The sequence below is a fragment of the Octopus sinensis genome, linkage group LG3 (assembly GCF_006345805.1).
Source record: "Octopus sinensis linkage group LG3, ASM634580v1, whole genome shotgun sequence".
In the NCBI taxonomy this organism is placed as follows: domain Eukaryota; kingdom Metazoa; phylum Mollusca; class Cephalopoda; order Octopoda; family Octopodidae; genus Octopus; species Octopus sinensis.
The window spans coordinates 163,029,651-163,054,166 of record NC_042999.1 but is presented as its reverse complement, the minus strand read 5'-3'; the positions used below and the strand labels follow the sequence as shown (position 1 = coordinate 163,054,166).

General features: G+C 34.7%; 1 protein-coding gene across 7 annotated transcripts in view; it reads left to right on the top strand.

Annotated features, from left to right (window-relative positions):
• The window catches only part of LOC115209403 (ribonucleoprotein PTB-binding 1), a 102,804-nt gene that overhangs the window by 29,421 nt on the left and 48,867 nt on the right, over positions 1 to 24,516 (top strand). For all 7 annotated transcript variants that reach the window (XR_004998419.1, XM_036501574.1, XM_036501573.1 and 4 more), the window contains 4 exons: positions 506 to 727; positions 2,011 to 2,264; positions 8,184 to 8,366; positions 17,428 to 17,566. Coding sequence is in view for 6 of the 7 variants with exons in the window: in XM_036501574.1 (XP_036357467.1) it covers positions 506 to 727; positions 2,011 to 2,264; positions 8,184 to 8,366; positions 17,428 to 17,566 (798 nt within the window). In the remaining variant the exon portion in view is untranslated. The remainder of the gene's footprint in view (positions 1 to 505; positions 728 to 2,010; positions 2,265 to 8,183; positions 8,367 to 17,427; positions 17,567 to 24,516) is intronic.

The window sequence follows — 24,516 nt, the reverse complement described above, 5'->3', positions numbered from 1 at the left end:
TACTCTTTACTCTTTTACTTGTTTCAGTCATTTGACTGCGGCCATGCTGGAGCACTGCCTTTAGTCGAGCAATTCGACCCCGGGACTTATTCTTTGTAAGCCCAGTACTTATTCTATCGGTCTCTTTTGCCGAACCGCTAAGTGACGGGGACGTAAACACACCAGCATCGGTTGTCAAGCAATGCTAGGGGGACAAACACACACACACGTATATATATATATATATACATATATATGACAGGCTTCTTTCAGTTTCCGTCTACCAAATGCACTCACAAAGCATTGGTCGGCCCGGGGCTATAGCAGAAGACACTTGCCCAAGATGCCACGCAGTGGGACTGAACTTGGAACCATGTGGTTGGTTAGCAAGCTACTTACCACACAGCCACTCCTGCGCCTAAGAGATCATTATTATGAATTAATAAAACTTTTTTTTTCTGTAGGATGTCTGTTGAATGGTGTAAACATCAAAGATGTTCATTCTTTTGAATTACTGTCTTTACAGCTATTGTTACTCTTATGAATGGTGAAGATGCTGAAGAGATTGTGGAACAGCTGAGTGGTAAACAACTACTTGACACTGATGTTACTGTTAGTTTGCACCCTAGTGATAAAATGTTGTGTCTTACGAATCTCCCTGAAGATTGTTTGGAAATGGAAGTTCATAAGTTACTGCTCACATATGGACCAATGGAAAAATTCTTTCTGATGCGTTGTGAAGAAACTGGTGCGTATTGTTTTAGGGTTCTTTTTATAATTTGAACTATTTCATGTTTTAGTTTCTGTTGGTAGTATATTTATTAATGGTTACTGCTGTTTTTAGCCTTAGATTTTATAGTTACATTATCTATTAAATTTGTTTTTTCTTGGTCATGATATTTAGTGTTAATTGAATGGTAATAATTCACAACTTAAAGAAATGATGAATTGTTTGATAATATTGAAGGCTATGTGGATGAATAATGGATGATAGAAATGATTTCATTGATTTGTTGCAATACTCTTTTACTTAGTTTTATGGTAGCTGCCGGTCTTGCACAAGAAACAATGATATTAAGGTTTTCGTCTTCACTTTTGCTTTCAGATCAGTGAAGCAAATGTAGGGTTTTTAATTCAATAATAGTCAGCTTAAAATTTAGGTTATTTTATTTTCTTTATTAAACTTAAAAGGATTTTTAATATATACTTTTTAAAATATATTCTAATAAGAACTTCATTGACCCTTCCTGATTCTTTGTCCATATTCTATATTATACTAACTCACATTCTTGTACCTTGAGAGTATGCTCTGACACCTCATCACCACCATCATTATCTTTCTAGCTACTCCTTATATTTCTTCTATTGTGAGACACTTGTGTCTGTCTATCTATATGCTGCTTCAGCATCTCAATACCTGGCATAAAGCCACCTCTCTCTCTCTCTATTATAACCTCACTCAGTCATGAGGGCTTCTTTGTCTTGCAAGTTTCATGGTGACCCCACTGGTGTTTGTATTAGGAAAAAAGCACGCAGTACACTCTATGTATTGGTAATGGTTGGCATTAAGAAGGGCATCTAACCAGAGAAACCATTTGAAAGCTGACATTGGAGCTTGATGCAGTCCTCTGGCTTGTTGGATCCTGTCATCTTTCCACTCTTTGTCACTATGGAAGATTAGCGATGATGATAATGATGATGACTTTCCATTATAATATAAACTTGAAGAGATCTCTTTTGTTTATTTGTAAATGAAAAAATGTTGAGGTCTTACTAAAAGCAATATCACCAGGCAGGAAGTAATTTGACTACAAGAACTGTCATGAATCGAAAATTAGGGTCACATGCTAAACAAAATGGGAATAAAGACAGGAGAAAACTATTATCAGGTCCTTGGTTTTCTTTTAAGTAAAAGTTAAAACCTATGGGTAAATACTTTTTAAGGTTGCTGTTAAGATTTCACATTCAATTTCTTAAGCTTTTTTTCTTTGTGGTCATTTCATTTTTTTTTTTTTTTTTTTCTAATTTTAGGGGAAAGCAAAAATTATGCTATATTTGAATATTGCCACAATAAGGAAAAGTCCACTTGTATTAAAGAGGGTTTGAACTGTCAGAAATACAAGAATAATCTTCTGGCATGTGATTTCATTGAGGAAAATTTGGTGGCTTCTTATGACAAGTTGAACTCAAAATGTCTTCTTATTGATGGTTTACCAAAAAACTTCAAGGATACAGCTAAGTTAAAGGATATGTTCTCTACAAACCAGGCTCCCATTTATTGCCAGGTACGACAAATCACTATCACTTTGTACCTGTTATATTTCTTTTATTTACTCTTTTCATTTTTAAATTGCTTTTATTTACTTCATATATTCATGTACTCTTCATCACTGACAAGCGTCTCCCATGTCCTTATTTCCTCACACTACTAATTAACTAGCCATTCTCAGCCATCATCATCACTACTTCTACCCTTTTATTTTCATGCTAATTTTCGCAGTTTAGTCAAAATTCAACCCTTGAACTTTATTTCCCATTCCTCTTTTAGTCCCATCATAACTCTTCACATAATCACCAGTTTTATGACTGAGCCTCCACTTCCTTATTCTTCATATTATGCTCTCTTCCCTTTTTATTCCCTTTAATGTAATATTGCTGCCTCTTTTCCCTGCAAACTTCAATACTCCTCTTTTTCATCGTCTTGTTTTCTGTTACCCACTTCACTTTCTGCCTCTTCCTTCTCTCTTACCTCATTCTTGTCTATCTCTGCATAAAGAAGTGCTGATCTCTAATTGTGGAGGGAATCTGTGGAAGGGGTAGACCTAGGAAGATCTGGGGCAAAGTAATGATGAGAAGGGATTTTAAGATACTGAGCCTCACTGAAAAGAGGACAAGGGACTAGGACTTCTTACAATTTACTGTGCTTCAGAAGACAGGTCAAGCTATGTAAAATTGCAGCTATCCATACATACAGGTATGTCCTTTATGGTCATTCCCCCACTCTTTCTTCCAATCAAGAGGTCTTTGTCTTGCAGATGCTGGTACCATGTAAAATGCACTTGTGCTGATGCCACGTACAATGCACTTGTGCTGGTCCTACATACAATGCAAGACTATGCTCTGACTACCTTGATTGCCTTACCAAGCAAGAAGTATGTCCACATCACCAACCCCATCACTATTGCCTACTCAGAAGATTTTATACCTTTGTTTTTGTCTGAGGAACCTAGCAGAAGCTCCTCTCCACCTTAACTCTTGAATGCAACACACATCTATGTCAATCCAGCTTCTCAACAATCTCACCAGACCTACATTTCAATGTGCCCATTCTGAGTGAGCCAATTCAAAGGATGAGGAAGGGGTGGCAAGAGGAGACAGGGATGTGGGGCAGCATTCTGCATTTGAAAAAACAGGTTTGCATGGTTGTTTGCCGGACATATGTAGATTTCATCTGTGTTCGATTTAACATCATTCATTCACTTCGCATTTTTCACGTTCATGAGATGAAGAGAGATCTAGACAGTGCGGTATAAAACATTGTTTGTATAAGGATAAAATAGTGCCAATAATTAACCCACTAGCAAGAATATTTGTCCTGTTTCCAATGCAAACATGCTAGCTTATCCTCGTATTGTATTGTAGTACTGTTGCTGCTGGTGAGCTGATGCTGGCAGGAGAGAGGTGGAAGAGAGCTTTTAATAAAAGTTTCCAGTATACAAGATTTCCATAAAAAAGACTTCTGGTATAGTTTGTGGGTGTGGGTTTTGAGGGTGCACTGCAAACTACTAAGCCATATGGCCACACTGTGGCAGAGTTAGAGTAAAGGAGAAGAAAGATACATCTGTTCAGAGGCCAAAATGAAAATGAGTAAGAAGAGTGGTTAAGTTCACAAAAGTGAGAAGAGAGTGGCAGGTAATTGGAGATGGGAGTAAAGGAGAATATAGTGAATAATGTACAAGTGTAGGAGAGTGGTCGATGGCAAAGAAAAGAGCTCAGGAAAGAGGAGGGTAATGACAGCACAGGAAGGGCAGAGAAGCAGTAAAAGAGATGTGTCGGGAGATTATGTGCTGGATAGGAGAGTGGGGAGAGATAGAAATATACCAGCATATGGATAAATGTCAGAGGTATTTAGATTTTGGAAAGATGCATTGGCAGCAGATATGAGTGTTAAAGATGAATTACGGCAATCATAAGATGTAGATCAGAGAAAAGGAAGAAATACCTTGAAGCAAAGAAAGAGCTGATTAGTGGAAAACAAAGTGGGAAGGGATAGATGTTAAAGGAAATTTTTGCAAGGAGAGAAGGAGGTGACTAGTAGCACAAGGGGGGATGAAATATGTGGATATTCTGCTGTCATTTGATTGCAGCATCTAAATAGTGCCATTGTTAGAAGGGCAATAGAGAGATAGGTGTTTGGAAGGTGAAAGTTAGAGGAAGCTTGATAGGACCTGGTGAGTCATCATTTAACGTCCGTTTTCCATGTTGGCATGGGCTGGACAGTTTGACATAGAGAAAACCTTTGATAGGGGTCCTGATTATATAGGATATCTGAAAACTACAAAGAAATGAAGCTGATATGAACATTAATGTGCATGTACAGCAAAATTCAAATGTGTTGAAAGAAAAATTGGGCATAGGAGGCATCAGATGCTGTGCGCTAAGAAGACCAAGCTGGTAGTTATGTGATGTATATGGAGAGAACAGTTTTATAGAGAAGCACCAGTTGCTAAATGTTGATGGAGCTTGTGGAAGAAGGAAAGCCAGGAAGACATGAATCAAAGTGGTGAAAGTTTATCTCCTTGTGTTGAGCCTTGTAGAGATGATGACAAAGGACCAAGATGATTGACGTGTTGATTTTCCATTGAGAAGTGCAAAACCATTTTTGTCTCTGATTTCATTGATTGCGATCTTCACTTTACTGCCTAACAACATCGCATAATCAATTTCTTATGCTAGAATAAATATCGTTATATCTTTGGAAAATCATATTAAGAGCTATTAACACACACCTTGTTGTTCACTCTTTGTTTTTAGTTATATTCTCAGAAATGTTCATCACATTTTTGTTTCTGTGACTTTCTTAACGGGTTCAAATTACCCAGTGGATATTTCTTATGTTACACTGTCTGTCCCATCTGTATGGCAGTTATGTGAGTTTTGGTTCTGTTTATTTCTATATTTGTTTACTTCTCTTTACATGCAGTTTGAATCTTATTTTATCTTTTTTCTTGTGTTACTGTTGTATGTTGGTAATGATTATGAATTGTTACTTCATTCTTTCGGTTCAGTGCTTGAAGGGAAAGTCAGATTCTGCTTCCAGTTTTCCTAAAACCTCTGAAATCATTTGCAATTTTGCTCTTTTTGGGTGAATAGAAGGAATTTATACTTCACCATTTCTTTTACTGACTTCTTGTGTTTCTGTAAACAGTAGATTTTGAATGTTTGTTTCTTTTCATTTTAATCTTGTCATATTCATCATCATCATCATCATCATTTAATGTCCGCTTTCCATGCTAGCATGGGTTGGACGGTTCAACTGGGGTCTGGGAAGCCTGAAGGCTGCACCAAGCCCAGTCTGATCTGGCAGTGTTTCTATGGCTGGATGCCCTTCCTAACGCCAACCACTCCGTGAGTGTAGTGGGTGCTTTTTACGTGCCACCCGCACAGGTGCCAGACGGGGCTGGCAAACGGCCACGGACGGATGGTGCATTCTGTGATACATTTTTCTTATACAGGTTGTGGTTTTTTTCTTATATAGGTTATACTACCATTCCATAAATCACATTTCTAGTTTTGCTATTTTCTGTTGTTTGTGTGCATTATGCAGTTGTCAGTATAATATTTTTCTTCAATGAGTACGACATGATTGTGACTTTATGCATCGGCCTGTTTTTTCAGTTACTTCCCTTTTAAGTTTAGTTTCATGTAATACTTTTCTAAATTTCTGGGCTGCAAAAGATTCATTATAGTTCTTTATATTATGAGTTCAAATCCCACTGAGGCCAACTTTATCTTTATCCTTTTGTGCTGATAAAATAAGTACCAGTCAAGTACTTGAGTTTATGTAATTGACTGTTTTCTTCCCCGAAATATTCAGTTTTGTGCCTATGTAAAAATTTAGTATTATAATTTTTGAGAGCAGTGAATTGGTAGAATTGTTAAAGCATTGGACAAAATGATCTGTGACATTTGTTCTGGCTCTTTACATTCAAGGTACCAGTGAAGTACTGGGACCAGTTTGACTGACTTGCTATTAAGTATCACTACAGAACACCATACAATAGAGACAAGCATAGTTTCAACACACAAAAACACACTTTTTGCTTAATTATTTTCATATCAAAATAAATATTTTCCAAGAAAAGTTATATAAAATTTGAAAGTTCTGGATGTGATTTTATTCTCTTCTTTTTTTGTGACTGCTGAATGGTAGCCCTCTTTCTAATTCAATGTGTTTAAATGCTATAACTTCAAGCTGTGTTAGAAATCATACTGTCATGAAAAGGAAGGTTTTTGCTTTAATTTGATATAAAAATCAGTTAAAATTTCATGTTAATATTTTCTTCAACATTTTGGGTTGGAGATATTGATTTTGGTGAAGCTGGAAACACTGGACAAGAGCCTTATTGAGCTGCTGAACAAGGTACAACTCACAGTCACAGTGGAAAGCAGAAAACCTAGATGCCACACTTCTAGGAGCAGCTCTTATTTAAAAGTCTTCTGCTTACAACATAAGGGAGATGGAAGAAGGCCTGCACTACTACCAACATCACAACTGCAGTGAAAACCAACCTCAGCAACAACACTAATAACAGTAGTGGCAGAGATGAGCAGTGTGAACCAGGGATCAGTTACTCCACAACTATCATTCCTACTGGCTGGAGGGATACTATAGGTCCAACAACTTAGAATAATTCAGTGACACAGACATGTACCAATCCACTTCTTTACTCATGACACAGACTTAGTGGATATGAATCTGTTGCTAAAAATATGTCATGGCATAGAGGAAAATCAATTCTAAAAAAACCCACCCCAAAGCCATGACAAAACAGAAAATCTTTGAACCATCCAACACCATCACCTAAAAACCCCAACAACTATGAAAAACAATACTCACAAATACAACCACAGCTGAAAAGGAAGTATTAAACAAAAACTAGACTAGTTAAATAATAATTACAGAAATAATTTCAGAAAGAAAAATAAGAAAGTCTTTGGGGGTGAATATTTTATATTGGTGGCAGTTTTATCATGAAGAATGTAGTTGCTTCGTTGCAGTTGGAGCAATTGTTTGAAAATAAAATGTTTATTACTTAGTCACGGTATTGCAAATAAAACTACAGCTGAAAAAATAAAAGTGCTAAAAATCAAGTACAACAGTACATAAAACCATGTACACTTTACAAGAGCATCAGTGATCTAATGCAGGAGGTATTAGAAAACAAAACACTGTCACAAGAGGGGAGGGCTTCGACAAGCATTTCTCAAACTTAAATGTACTGCAGTTATTGTACCTTTTTGTTTAAGCCTGGAAAAAACCTTAGGAAGACCTTTCTTCATCAACAAAGAGGCTGAACCAACCAACCTTCTCAAAGACCAAAGTTAGTGACCTCCACCTCCCATCTACAAAGGATTAGTGATAGGGAAAAGTGATAACATTCTGAAGGAGGCACTGAACTTTGACACAAACAAACTGGCTAGTCTGTTCATAGGACTTACTAATCAAGAACCACCAGGGATAATTTCCTGAAGTCCTTAGCCTGGCAGTGCTACCAAGAACTATTAGTTTGAGAAAAACTCTACAGGTATGCAAGTGCTGTCAGACAGGCTTGTCTGACTTGTATGTAGAGCAATAAAACCATTCTGCCTGCTCTCTTTAAGTGTCCAGATTAACACGGTTTCTTTTGTTAATAAAATCTCTCTCTCTCTCTCTCTCTCTCTCATATGTGATTTTGTTTCATATCAGTTCCAACTACCTCACCCCATGTCTTTTCATCAAGTATGCAAGTAATCTGTCTTTTCTCATCTGTGCTTCAACTAATTCTTATATAACTGATTTCCCCACTTATGTTTTACTCTATTGATAGCTCTAATTCAATGGATAATCTTAGATTCTTTGTCTCCAATCTGTCAGTGTTTATCTATTACTGTCTGTGTTTCATATATATATACAAAGCTTTAACATAGAATTTATTTTCCAGATTGTTATGAAAGAGAATGAATCTCAAGAGTGTGCTATCGTTGAATATGCAACTGCAGAAGCTGCCGAGGCTACATGGAAATGCATGAGAGATACAGAAGTTGAGACCAAGAAAGTTGCAGTGTCTTTCTGCATTCCAGGTTCATCTGCAGTGTCCATTTATAACAAGATTGTTCAGCAGAAGGTATTTTTTGTTTTTTCTCATTCTAATAAAATCACTCTTTTGACAAAACTATCATGAAAGTTAGTTATTAAAAACTGTACTAAATGTCTTTTGTCTTAATTCTAATACAACAGCAGTTTGGCTGCATGTATATAGTTATTTGTATAGTAAGTAGTTCAAATCCAACCCAATATCCTTGCTCTTTCTCGTGATGCTTAAATTAGCACTAATCATGGCATCGTAAACTTTATAGATGTGGTATTCTCTATAATTATAGTGTAATTGCTATGGAACTTTGTAGTTGAAGTTGCCTTCACCAGAGCCAAGTCTGAAACCCAGTTTCAATTTATAGTTAAACCATTTCTTCATTTATATCAGAAATGTTCTTGCGAAAAATAATCCATGCAAGTTTTGAGTTATTGTATCTGTTGAAAAGCTCATAAAAAGTGTGAACAGAAATGGTCAACTGCTGGGCTAAATGCCTACAATATCTTATTTCATTTTTATACATTCTGAGTGTAAATCATATTCAAGTCCGTTTACTCAGTTATATTTTTTTCCCATCAAGTTTGTGGCCATTATCTAGGCACATGTGAGGAGTTGGTAGATATAGTAGACTAAATAACTTAACTATTTTGATTTGTTCATTTACTTTCAAATTCTGTTGGGCTAGAGTGCCAGTTATATAATGGGGTTATTTTGTATGTTTAGCCTTATAAAAAATTTTCTTAAATATTAAATAGAATTAAAAAAGTTGTTTCTTGATTTAAACTGAGGCCACTTACAACAGAAAGCTTTCAAGTTCTTGGTTGTAGTCTTTTTTGTTTATATCAAAAATACCATTGAGAGAGCCAGGAATATTATACAACATTATAAATTTGAACAATAATTATTGTTCTTGCTTCATTCTACCTTGGTGAATAATGTGTGCCACTTGCACTTCACAATTGAAGAACATGTTTATCGACAAAAATATTGCATCCGGCTTTAACAAATATTTGAACTTTCGGAATCATTATAGGACAAACAAATCCTAAAAATGTTTTAAAAGTATTTTATTTTCGTTGCATGTGAGCTTTTCAGATTTTAAGTATTTTAAAGGATAAACTAGTTAAATAATAATTGCTTAAGAAAGAAAAATAAGAAAGTCTCTTGAGAGAATATTTTATATTGGTGGCAGTTCTTTCATGAAGAATGTAGTTGCTAGGGTGCAATTGGAGCAATTATCTGAGCCTTAAATGTTTCTTGCTTAGTCATGGCATTTGCTGGCCCTCAAAGGCTAGTAATATTGATGTGCTTATATTTAGCTTGAGCATCTGTAAATGAATTATCTCTACGGACAATGTGGATGGCAAGAGTAATCCAGAAGATCAATGTTCAGAATAAGAATGACTGGGCAAAGTGGTTAAGTGTTATGCCTGGGCCGTGAGACATAATAAGGGTGATGGGAAGAGGCAGGTGTTCATTTGGATAGGCTTGGGTGAATGTTCTAGTAACTAGATAGTTTAAAAGAATAAGTCCATTGTGGGAGGAGGACAAGCAGTGAGGTAATAGCATATCTGTAGAAGAGAGGTTGTAGGGTGTTGTTGAGTGTATCTATGCCTGTGATCCAGATAGATTTCTTTTGGACCCTTTTGTTTATAACAGTAGCATTGTCTCAGATCTAGGACTAAACTGAGTTTTGTAGAATATAATTGATCAGGACAAGCACTTTCTGGCCTTGAAAAGAAGGCTAATCTTTGGGATACAATCTGGAAGTAAATTTTCTGGTTCATATATAATTGTAATTTATATGTGTAGCGTAAGAAAGATCAGGGATCAAAGTTTAGTATTTGCGGTAACTTTCCATTATCCTCATTGTTTCATTGAACAGAAATTTTCACAGAAATTGCGATTTCAGTACATTAGTACATGATTTGTAGTTGATGATTGCAAGATAGACACATCTTATTCAGCTGTATCAAGATAAGTTTTCATCTACCACCAACAGTAGTATAACTGAATAATGTGACTTAGTATCTGGACAGTACACTGGAATAATTTCTTTTTGCTTTCTCCAGATAGGTATGAAATTTAAAGGAAGAATTGTGGTGTATGTTCTTTAGCCATAGGTCAACCTTGATCTGCTAGACTTTTCCAACAATGACAGTTAATCATCTAGCTAGGCTTTCAATTATCTGTGCATTTGCCAACTTATAGACTGATATGTTCAGTTAATTGTTGAGGATTTATAAGTTGAAGATCTGTCTCTCTGTGTCATGGTTGTCACAGAATGTTGGTTGGCATCCTTTTTGTCTCGGGAGACAATGGAGTTGCACATAAAGTAGTCTAGTCCGGCTTTTACATTTCATGTCCTGATACATTTCCTGCTGTGGCTGTGTAGTCCTATCCTGGGCAAACACTCCCTCTGGCAGGTACCGCAAATGTAGCGAAGACTGTTCCTGACTGGTTGTAATGCCATAGTTTCTTGTTGACGTCTTTTCTTGTCTTTCCATTTCTCCTCACTCTCTCTGTCACTCCTTTGTATTCCCTCTCTTACGGTACGTCGCCAGTCTCCACGGTTGCCGGCAACTGCCTCCCAACCGCTAATACTGATGTTGCAGGCCTTCATGTCCCTTTTGCAAACATCCTTGTACCGTAAGAGCGGTCTACCCACAGACCTAGTACCCCTAGCAAGCTCTCAGAATATGTTCAGAATAATAGTGTATGATTTTTATGTTTGTTGTTATTTATGTTGATTAAAGGCAATAGGCAACTTAGAAAATGTTTTTTTTTTTTTTTTTTAATATTCTCAAGAAGAGGGACAAAAGGAAAAATGCATTTTTAATGTGTTGCATTTCCACCATTATGTAAAACTTGATTTAGGTGGCATTTGATCGTGAAAAGATAATAGTAGCAGTAAAGTTTCTAATATCATCATGTTTTTGCAGTAGAGAAAAAAAAACTGATATTATACAAGTCAGATGAACAATTTTGCTGACAGCTCCTGAGCAGTAGGTGAAAAATGGCTTTTGTGTCAATAAAGATTCTGCTATTTATTTAGTTTTAATGCTTATTGATCTTATGATATTGATTTTAGTTGGGATGTAAAATTGTTAGCTACAATTGGATCGCGTTTCCTTTTCAGTGTAACTTTTTTCCTAGCTAAAGATACTCACTTAATACATTGTAAGGATGGAAATAATAATCAATATATGATTATTTCTTTTGTTTCATCAGTTAACACACCCCTATTTTTCCTTGCCTTTTCATCACCTTTCTCTATCCACTATCCTAATTTATACTACTTTTTTGTTACATTCATTGAATATCAAAATTTGTATTGTCTGAGTGGTGTGGGAGTGTTGTGTAACAGTGAAAAATCTCAGTGATTCAAACTTGTGGGCTGATTATAGTCCCTCATCAGTACCATTTCACATACATTGCCAATAACCTCAGAAAAGACACTGTTGTAGCCTGTTTTACACATCATCCCCATAAATCTTATGCCATATATCATAGGAAGACCTGAACATAAATGTTGGCCAGAAACAATGTTTTTTTTTTTATTTCATGGAATTCACTACTCATTTCTCTCTTTCGTGGGGGCATGTCTGTCTGTCTGTCTTGTAATTCTTATATTCTCATATATGACCATAACTCTTGCTTTCTACACTTCTAATCTCTCTCTCTCATACACACTATCTCTCTCACACTATCTATCTATGTAACTAACAACCCTTGTTTCTCATCCCTTTTGTAATACTCATCTCTCTATCAAAATTTTCATCTCTTCTGTGTCCATGTAACATGTGTATCTGTGTCTTGTGGCACTTGTCCTTGTTTCTTGCTCTCATCTCTGTGCCAATTATAACTCCTCTCTCTCTCTCTCTCTCTCTCTCTCTCTCTCTCTCTCTATCTCTGATATATCTCATCTTTTTCTCTCTCTCTCTCTCTTGTAATGCCTCTCTTTGTGTGTCTTCTAACTCTTGACTCTCTCTCTCTCTCTGTGTTTCTTGTAACTTTTGTATCACTATTCTTGTCTCTGTATCTCTCAGCTCAGTTCTGTCTCTCAACCCTTGATTCTCTTTCTCAACTTTTTACAGGTTCTCTTTTACTATTAAGCCTCCTCCCTTTATCTTAGTGTCTGCTGTAACTTTTCTTTTGTATTGTTCTTATTATCTTGTCTTAATGTCATACCTATTGTCTTTGTTTTCTCCCTTTCTCAGTATTTTACTTAAATTTATTTATAGCCACTCCATAACTCAGTGTAAAGCTTACTTTATAGTTTTGATAAAAACTTAAGCTATTGCTGAGATTGATGCTACATATATACATGTCTGTAACATTGCTCTGCGTATTCTATAACTGGTGAGGCAGATGTTACAGCTTTTCAATAGTTAGTTAGTGCTTAAATGGATTTAATTTCTAAACTTTGTATTTCAACACATATTACTTAAAACCATCATTATTCTCATTTTTCTCCCTTTCATCCAGCCACTTTGTTTAATTTTCTGTTCCTTTTCTCAATCTTTATCTTTCCATCTTATTTTCATGTCTCTTGTTAAGTTTGTTTTTCAATACCGTTTTGTTCTATCAAATTTTATATATTATTGTTTTACCCTTCCCATAGCTCCTTCTCTTCTTCCATCCCTCTCTTTTTCTTTTCTCTTTGCCCACACACATTATACACATATAGTTAGTGCACATGTTCTTGTTATCAAAGCATTTATTGTGCCCAGCACATGTTTGTGGTGAAAACCTGGCAATTAATCTAGAATTGCTGTTCTGAGTGCATGCAATTCTTAAACAGATCTGGCAAATGTCAATTGTCGAGAATGTTTTCTAATATGTGAAAGTAGTGTTTTTGACTATCTACTCTTTCAGCAATTCACTACATTTTCACTTGCTCATATATAATTAAGATATATACCTGTTAACTCATTTACTGGATGTTTTCTTTTCCTTAAAAACCTGAATATGTTTATCAGTAGACTGTAAGAGTGTAATTCTTAAAAAAAAATACGACTAGTTTGCTATGATTTAATCAGGCTCTATTTCATTCTACATTTTGAGTAGGTGTTATGTGTTGTGCCACTTCAAAAATATCTTGTATTTTTGTATTCCTGAATATTTTAGAGTTGGCAACTGCAGAGATTCACAAGACAAAGAACTTAATAAATTGATCAGTACAGTAATGTTTGAATTTGATAGCATTGACTACAGGAGAGATGAAAACTATTGCTGAGATTGATGCTACACATAGACATTCACACTGTAATCATATAAATGCATATTGTATATATTTTACAGAGGAAAGATGGTATTACACAAAGAAATTATTTCAGCTAAATATATCTAGATATTGTGATATCTTTCCAACTAATCTTTGCTTTTGTAATGAAAACTTCTACATTTATTTTAAAGTCCAAACTAATATGGATAATTCCCATTTGTATGTATTTTACACAGTATTTTGACTCGAAACCTTTGGGCATTAAAAGTTGTGATCATCAAAGTTGACAACGTCTTACCTTAGCATAGCTTAAGAGATTTTCAACAACTTTTAGAGCTTTCTTTCATTAATGACTTAGCTGAAAAGTAACAGAGAGAGAAATAGTTTTGTGTATGGGAATTTATGGTGTGAAATGAATGTTTTGAATGGTCTGTAATTTATTCTAGTGACTAAATTTTTTCTTTGTTTTGTGAGATGCCTTTATGGTTTTGTTTTTCTTTCACTGTTTTCTCGTTGCTGTTTAAAAACTATTCAGGTGAGTCATACTGATTGATGTTTTTCTTTGTAGTATTGAGGAATATGGATGAATGTAGTTTGGGAAGAGAAATTATTTAATCCTTTGATATCTAACTGCTCGGTACCTCCCTCTGTTGTACAGTACAAACCTCATTTCAAAGTGAACTAAATTTCAACTTCCTATTAAAATTTCATGTTAATTTATGCTCCAAATATCAACTTAATAACAACAGAGTTATTTTACTATATTCTTTATTATTTTCGAAAGTAATTGTAGGGTTAATATTCCTCAGGAACTTGATTCTGAAAAACAGTGTGTGTGTAGAGCTCCATTTGATATTCTGTTGTATTAGGTCACACAATGTTGTGGATCACTATCTTAAGCAAGAAATTATGGAGCAATGTAGAAATAATCTTTATCTCTTCTTTCCTTCTTTCTCTTATTGGAAGTAGTCTAGTCTTCACTTTGATAAAAAGTACAATGAACTATTTAAAAAAAAATCATACTAGCCAAAAATTATTTGTATTTTATTCTATGTCATCTGATTAAAGCTGGCTTGAGTAGATCAATGCTGATGAAGTCCAGTAAGACCAAAATATGTCCATTGTTGTTCATTGTTTGAAAATAAATATCAGATTCTCCCCTAAGCAAAGATATTAATTTTGTGTGATTAATTCTTAATCTTTTGGAAAATGATTGCTTTTTCTCTTAGTGTCAGGTTTTTATTTTCTTTATTTTCTTTCTCAGAGCTCAAGATATTGAGAATTTTTTTTTTGCATATTCAACATTTCACACCTTAGCCTATTTACTCCTTGATATTTCACTTATTTTCTTTGCTTTATGTTCAGTGAGTATCAGTTTAATGAGTAGAATTTGTCTTTTCTTTTCATTTAATGATTAAGTGAAAAATTCTTTTGAACCATTTATTTCATTATGTATACAAAGTCAAACAATCCAATTCCAAGTTATTTACTGAAGAAATGTAAATGAACTATCACTTAGGATGTAGGTGTGATTTTATTACATACTTACATATCTGTAATGAATATTAGCTAAGAGCTAGTTTCACGTTTATTGTGTCAAAGTATAATATGGCCACATATTAAATATTTTCAATTCTGTCTGTGACCACCTTTTTTTGACATCCTGTGTGAGAGAAGCAGGAATGTAGGCCAAAAAAATTTACCTAGTTTTGCATGTTTTTAGTCTTTGGTTAGTGAAAATTGTGTAGATATGTTTTTTTGGGTTTTTTTTTTGACACAGGGAAACAGGAACAAATTTTGTGATAAGTTATGTCTTTACTAACATTCAATTATTTTACAAAGCTGATTGATACAAACCTTACTGTGTGCTTGCCTCACTTTTTTTTCCTTCACATATAGTTTTTTTCCCTCTGTAATAAAAATTTCATCATATTCCTCTTATTTTGCTAAGCTACAACTGTGTGGATCCAAGAAATTACATATGAATTGTTGGGTCTGTATACTTGTCATTCTTCTGATCTCTCTACTGTTAAGTAAATTATTATTCAGTTTGGTAGACTGGAAACATGGTGAACATTTTGGATACAGAACTCAGCATCACAAACACTACTGGTTCACAATTCTGATAGGGATAAAATAAGATTTTTTGTTTTTGATGCTTGTATCAGATTTTAAGTGACAGATTTTATATTTGGTGCTATCTTGAAAGTACGAAATGAACCCAAAGACTGCCGATCTTGAAGATACAGCTTGCTAGTTGGTATCTGGGGTGATCTTAGTATGTGTATATAGCACTATTGTAACTTGATACTACAGAGTTTTAATTGGAAACTGTGAGTCATGCTGACTGCTCTCTCATATTCTGTAAACAGATTTTTTTGTAAAGAAAGTAGCATAAGGTTTAGAACATCTGTTGTTATTCAACATTTTGTAATTTGTTGAAAGTATTTTTTGTATGTTAGGCATAAGATGTAGAGGTACGAAGGATTAGACTACCAATTTTTGTTCAGATCTATTGCTGACATTTTGTTGTGCTTGTGGGTATGACTTTATATCTTTGAATCCCATGTTGTAAATATCTACCAGAACTTACAGCTATAGAAACTCTTGACCTGTGTACTGAGTAACTGTTTCGCCTTCGGAAACCAAGTTCTGATCCTAATGATAACAAGTACATATATTAATTATAGTGGACTGTAGAAGGATTGTAACTGATTGTAACATAGAGGAGGTAGGACTAAATACTGTAGCTTTGCCAAATCATCACAATAATAATTTCTGTTATATAATAATGATTATAGCAAAACTAATAATTCTTATTATATTAAATAAATATAATTGGTTTTCTGGGGTGGGGTTGGGGGCAGTCGATTAGATCGACCCCAGTTTACAACTGGTACTAATTTTTGACCCTTGAAGGATGAAAGGCAAAGACGACCTTGGAAGAGTTTAAACTCAGAACGTAAAGACCGACGAAATACCACTAAGCATTTCACGTGGCGTGCTAACATTTCTGCCAGCTCATGGCCTTATTAAATATAATTGTTATAACAATGGTTACTTTATAAGTTATGAAGCAAAATTTGTGACTCTTAAGGGAAATTTACAGCAAATAGGTTTTAGAAATTGTGATACAAAATGGTTTGGAAATGGGAAATTTATTGCAATAGGCTTTAACAATTATAAATAATACAAAATAGTTTCAACTATTTATTGAAACCAGGTGACAGGTTCAACTAATTGAGTATTCATCTATCAAAGGGAGTAATTACAGTCCATTGAATGTTATTGATATTTGTTTTATCAGTGGCTAAGTTTTAATTTCACCATGATAGCAGAATTAATGTGTTAAAATTCTACTAAGACAAATTTTTTTGATTAAATTTTCCCAATAATGTGAAATTGTATACATTTTAAATGGAAATAAAGGGAGACAATATGTACATTTGTATTTACGCTGTAAATTTACAACTTCCGATTTCAGATTTGTGTGCATGGATGCATGCACATCCATACAAGTTTGAACATTTATCAGACTGTTGTGAGTTCAGTAATCAAAGGGAGAAGGTGCTGGGCTCCTAGTTTATAGTAGATCATGAGTTTCATATCCTGCTCTAAGTGTGTTTTGTAGATACTTAATAGATCTCAAATATCTTCAATATTAAAACATTCTTTAAATTGAATTATTCACTTCATTACACACTTCTTGTTTTTTTTTCAGTTTATACCTTGTTTGCTGTTTAAATGTGTGCATACTTGTGAAAACCCAAACTGTTCTTTCTTATTAGTCCCTATCTTGTTCTGTTTGTGATACTGTGTGATGTGCCTGCTGTGTGTGCTGTCAATGTTTGTTTGTTTGGACTTCAGGAGAAGGTGGCCTCCCCATTTCAAGCTGGAGCAGTATTGAACAGCATCAAATCGGGTTTGTTGCCTGATCCGGTATTTCCAAACCCTTCAATGATGAGCAACCCTCTAGTCAAAGGCTTGGCTAATCAGAATCCAAAATGTAAGTATTACTATAAAGTTGATGTTGACTTGGATTATTAGAAATCCTTGCCAATCAATAACTGTGACGCTTTTTGTTTTTGTTTTATAATTTTTTCCTCATCAAAACCATTTCTTCACTATATAAAGAATATAAATTCTTTACCTGAACACACATTTAATTCTTGTTGCCTGGGGGGAGTTTAGCTGTCATTCCAGAAAAATAAAATGCTATTCTAGTTGCCAAATCCCGTACTCCACTGTTTATTCATTTTATTACTCAGAAGAAATTAACAATTTAATATATTATTTTTCTATTATGATTGGAAGTGGCTGACATAGATTAGTGTAATAACTATAATTATTGATAGACATTCTTCTTGATGACATTATTCCTGATTAAATATTCAATTTTAATACTTCTAGGGAAAAGTTATTAATATCTGCTTGAATTTTATTTGAATGTAAAGCCATGTTTGACATCTATTTTACACAATACATTTTTCTGAATATTGATTTATAGTTCTTGGAATTATGATCTTTTACAGTGCATAATAGTTCATATTCTTTAATAAACTTGATAACAGTAGAAATATGTTGAACTGTTAGGTTATATATATATACAGGCTCTATGAAAAATATCAACTACTAACGATAGCTTTGAGGTGCTTTTATGGAAGTCTTATTTTCTGAAACACTATAGATTTTTTTCAACTTACTGTTAACAAGTACAAAATTTATGTAAGTAATGTCCCTGCACTGATATAATTCATTGGCTGTAAAATAGTGCTCATGCATACGCACACATGCATATTCTAAGCTATCAGCTGTTCATTCCTGTATACCAGAAAAACACCCATTCATCTTTATTAGTGCTTGCCTTCTTAGTATGAGAGAAGGATAGCTATCAGTATACTTGATCTTTAACTGTGGAATCCAATGTCTGTCATATTATACTGTAATTACTGATAACTATTTTGTAGGCATCAAGACCAGAAATAACCTGATTAAGTAATTATCACATCCATACATTAATGAGCCATACATTAATAGTTTCACTATTGCATTTCAAACAGTTTCTGTTGATACATCTATGTGCATGCATGCATTTATGTACACACCAGTTAACAAGCAAAAGAAAGTAACACTCAGTCTATGTGGTTGGAGTTACATGTATTTAATATAAGTGTCAGAGACAAACTCTGTGTCTGAATATCTGACAAGGTGGACATGCCCTGCATCCATGAAATGTAATGTGAAGCCAAGTTTAATGAGGTGTTATTATATGTATATATCATCATCATCATTATTATTTCATCATTTTAACATCCTTTTTCCATTAAAAATAATTTACTCATGTTTTGACTTTTATTTCCCCTATTTGTATTTACAAAACCTACACCTACTTACATGCAAATAATCCACTACTGAAGTACCATTTTACTACCAGCCTCTGATCTCTATGTCTGATTACTTGTGCAAGTGAGGTCAAAAACAGGACAAAGTGAAAAATTGTGTTTTTCCAGTTTTTGAACCAGAATCACATTTTATCACTAAGTTGAAACTATATAAACTACTCTTAAATATCAATTTTCATCCCCTGAAAATGGCTTCAGTTCAGAGTTATGTGAAGTTGCTGGAGATTGTGGTCAAATCTTGGCCAGAAGGGGTGGTTACTGGAAGGCCATATGTGTGGTAGCAGAATTCAGCTCTTTGCCATACTTTCAGAAAGAGTCAGAAGTGTTTGAGAATTTCTACAACTTCACTAGCCTCCTAAATTACCTCTGGCCTCCTAATCACCCCATTTGTAATCCCATGGATTTCTATGTCTGGGGTAGTTGAGAAAGATACCAACCATGCTGGTGAGCCAAGGAGGATTTTTTAGGATCTTCTCAAGGACACTGTGAAGAATGCATGTGCTAGGTTGCAGATCCATCTCGAGGCCTTGGTGGACGCTGAGGGCAACTACCTTGAGGAAACTGTTATCTCCTAGCTATAATATAGTTAATATTTTTTGATTTTATAAAGTACTTTTATTTTTTATTTTCTCTTCCTTTTTTTTTTTTTTTTTGCAAAAATGTCAACTTTAGTCAAAGACCCTGTAATATGTATAGATATATGTGTTGTGTGTAGATATGTATGTTTATGTTTGTGTGTATGTGTGTGTTTGCATATACAAACAGCAATGATACAAGCTGGTGAGATGGAGACCCTGAATGCAGAGGACATGTGTAGGCTAGAGAGGAATGAAATTAGTATGCTCAGCTGGATGTGTAGTGTACATGTGCAACAGAGTGCTAGTCTGTGGAAAGAAAAGTTAGGCTTTAGAGAAATTAGATGTATTGTACAAGAGAGAAGATTGTGCTAGTTTGGTCATGTCATGCACACGAATGTAGACAGTTGCTACAGAAGTGCAGATTGCTAAAAGTGGCAGGAACGCTTGGAAGGGGAAGATACAGGAGAACATGGAACAAAGTACTGGAAGCTGATTCAAGACACTCAGCCTTATGAAGGAGATGACAAAAGACTGAGGCATCTGACACGTAGCTGTATTCAAGAAAACCTATCCACCACAGCAGAGTTGATAGCATTGATGATGCCATGTAAAAATACTGATGATGGTGCAAGATAAATGCACCCAGTACATGCCGTGAAGTGGTTGGCATTAGGAAGGGCATTGAATCATAGAAACCATGCCAAAACATACAATAGAGCATGGTGCAGCTCCTGCCAAACCATCCAATCCATACCAGCATGGAAAACGAACTTTAAATAATGATGTTGTAATGTCAGTGTATGTAGATATTATATTTATAATCAATATGTATCATCGTCATCATCACCATTTAACATCCATTGTTCATGCTGGCATCAGTTGAACAGTTTGACCAGAGCTGAGAAGCTGCACCAGGCTCCAATCTGATTTGGCATGGTTTCTATAGTCGGATACTCTTCCTAATGCCAACCACTTTACAGAGTGTGCTGGGTACTTTTGCATGGCACTAGCACAGGGCTCTTGCAAACCAATACTCATCAGGAATGGCCTTAACACTTCTGTTGTGGAGTATGGGTGTGTGTGTGTGTGTATATATATATATATATATATATATATATATATATATATATATATATCATTGTTAAAATGTCCACTTTTTTCTTGCTCGGGTCAGACAAAATTTGTTTCTAGGTAAGATAATATTTTCCCTATGACCAGATGTGTTATCACAATATTGGAAACAAAAGATACTGCTTGCATTATAAAGAATATATGTATGAGTGTGTGTGTATATTTGGGTCTCTTTGTCTTGCATGATAATTGTCAATGAGCATCACTTTCATGCAAGCAGTGTCAGTTATTTCCAATATTCTGCAGAAACATGTTTGGCTGAGGGAAAAACAAATAAGGATTGGTGGCGGGAAGGACATCCAGCCATAGAAAATTTGCCTATCTGCCTCAGTAAATTTTGTTTGGCCCATGTGAGCATGGAATGTGGATGTTAAAATGATGGTCTAGTTATATATATATATACATACACACTGGCAGAAATACCTGGTGTTGCCCAGGTTAAAGAAAATAAGGAAATTTTAAAATGCCGTCTAGACTATGCAGGTCTCAACTGCTAGTAGCTGAGAAACAAACTTTCTATATTAATAACTCTCCAACCCATGCCAGCATGAAGCATAGACGTTAAGTGAAATGTTAAAAGAAAGTTCCAACTCATATATGTATATAAAGTAAATACATGTAATTCAGAAACATGTTTTGTGTAGCTTATTTCATTACCAAGAAACAGGTACAGATTATAAACAAAGAAAGGCCGATTTGGGGGATTCATTTGACAGAGGTAGTAAAGAGCCAATGTGATGATAAATCTGACCTCAGACCTTGATAGTTTGCATGAATCCTGACTCAGTTAAATCTCTTGTGGCTACAAATGATGTCATCTGTAGTGCAGCGTTGTATTGTCTGATTTTGTTTTCGAAGTGCTTGGAATCTTGGTCAGTTGATGACAAGTTTCTTCAATGTCTCTGCAGGTTCGGGGATTGCAGGGATTTTAACCTTTCCACCACTGCAGCACAGTGCAGGTGTCTCTCCAGGTCACATCCTTGCTTTACAATGTATGCACTCAGTTGTCATTGCACCAACAGAAACTCTAGTGTCGTCTCCTTAATGTTCTGCTGGATTACAATTGAAAGTTGCTTCTCTGAGCTGTTGCAACTGCTCTTCGTTCATCAGTGGAGATCCTATTCCTTGTCAGCCATGCATACCTCTGTTCATCACTTTGAAATGCTCTGGCTTTTGTAAGGCACAAATCTTGTTCGTTTCTTGGTATGTTTCCCTTTCTGCAGCTCTCTTTCCCTGGACAGAGACATTCTTTTGACTGACCTTGACATTGTAGACAAATTTGACACTTTCCTTCTAGGCATGGTTATATACGTATGCAGAAATACACGGGTACATAAGATAGTAAACAATGAAAATAACTTAGTAACGGAAATTATATTTCTTAATACAACGGGCAGAAAGTAAATAAGAAATTTTTATGGAAAATAAAGTATTGTACAGGTTGAAGTGAAATTTGTCAGTGAACCAAAGAGCCAGTATCGAAGGAACCAGAAAAAAGCTATTAATGACAGAAAAACACAAAACTGTTGCAAAAATAACTAAGAAATTTTTAGGGAAATTAACTAAGTGTATGGATTTAAGTGAAATTTTTGAAGTTACTACTGTCAGTAAATTATGAACTTTTCAGTAATTCTGTCAACAACAAAAAACACAAAACATTGCAAAAGTAAATAAGAAATTTGTTGGCAAATTTGACAAAGTGTACAGATTGAAGTCATATTTATGAAGTTACTTCTGTTTGTAAATTATGTATGAAATTACTTTCATCAGTAATTGTGAACTTCTTTCTGTCAGTAATTTGTCGTTGTTGTTTGTAAATAGCAAGTGAAAACAATAGAGAGTTGGTGAGATATAGAGAGAGCTAGCTAGTTAGACAAATAAGATACAGACAGATAGGTAGATATAGAGGGATAGAGAGATATGGATGTCACTGACGCTAGAAAACTGAAAGTAAATATTTAAAAATGACTTTCAAAGATGTGAATAAAAAGCAATTTTTTTTTTATGACCAATGGATGTAGGGAAGACAATCAATTTCTGAAAATTACTTTGCAAAGAGTTACCTCTCTTCTCCATGTAACCCAGGAACGGGTATTTTCTGCCCCCAGGAGACCCATTATTCATTATGTGAAAAATTTTAAGAGTCTAAAACCATCCCTGGAACATGAGTAATGTATGTTCCCAGCTTGAAGGAAATCAGTTGAAAAATACGACCATTACAATCTTTTACACACACATACACAGACAGAATGGGATTTATATTATAGATATATAAATGTTTACCACTGTTATGCACATTATCTCTTTTTCTCAGACTCAAAAATCCTCCCTATCACCACCACCAAAGAAACCCTCCTCACGTTTATCCCAGTACACTTCAAAAATTTCTGTCTTATTGAAATCACTAAAATGTACAGAAATGAAATTGGTCACTGAAATACATTTTTTCTTTTTTCTTACTTTTTCTTTATCTTTGTTTGTTAACATGTCCCTTTCTAGGACAGAGTCATGGGAGATAAATGCTCATATAATCTGTGTGTGCATAGACACATGGTAGTGTGTTTCAGAAGTTGGCTTTACAACCATGTGTTTTTAGGTTCAGTCCCACTGCACAGCACCCTGGGTAAGTGTCTTCTAAATAAACACAGGCCAATCAATGCCTTGTGAGTGAATTTGGTATGTAGAAAGTTTTTTTTGTATGTATATATATGTGTGCGTGTATATATACATACCACAAATCTGTGTGTGTGAATATTGATATCCCCCAATTTTGCTTGTCATATTCTTTGTTGACATCATGACCAGTCACTCTGTATTTTCAGAACCCCATGAAATAAAAGTTTTCTCGCTTGGAGAACTGATAAGGGTTGCTGACAAGAAGCATATGGTTATAAAATCCTGCTGCAAAAAAAATTCCCATTTTACCCATGCTAGCACGGAAAAACACATTAGAGCAAACAAATGAATATGTCAGATTAGTGTTTTCCCTCCCTCTCTCTCTCTGAATTCTCTTGATCTTCCTAGCAATACTATATTGTATATTCTCTTTAGCACTATCTTCCATTACCTCATCCTCTTCTCATAGTATCTAGATTTTCTCTTTTTCACAACTACATTTATGCTAAACCTGGATACAAACACAGAAGTGTCCTGCAGTTAATGTACTAATGGATATCATACATTATGACACCCATCATTGTTTCTGTGAAAAGACTGGCTTTTAGTGCCTAAGAGTTATCCCTAAAAGTTTTAATTACTAAAGACCTTATATTTTTTTACTATTGGTTTTGTAAATGTCTAGTTCAGCTTCTTCAATTATATTTACAGTTTAGCAAATTAAGAAGATATGTGTGTTATCTTGGACTAAAGAAGGGAGCTTCTTCTTATAGTGGGAATTGGAATAGATAGGATTTGTATTAGTTCTATACTTTAATATCATGACATGATTATAGAGAGTTCTATAGAAATGTAGTTTATGACAGGGAAATAGTTGTTGATAGTGATTGTAGTTAGTTTACTGGAGTGAGATTAGTGGTAGCTTAATGCATTTGACCCTTATTGGTTGAATGAACTGAAGTTGAAAGCAGATTGAAACAGATGGATAGGTGTATGAATTTGTGAAATACATTGTTTAAAAAGAGCTTCAAATTTTTTTAGTGTTAATATGTCAGTTAAGGCATTATAGTAGCTGACACTCTGTGAGAATTATAATGATATTAGCTCATAGTGTATATTTCTTGTTTATTGCAATATACTTTTTACTGGAATTTATTCTTAGCTGACATTTTACTAAATGGTTTATATTTCTATCTAAGATGTGTGTGTGTGTTTCTATTTAAATTTTC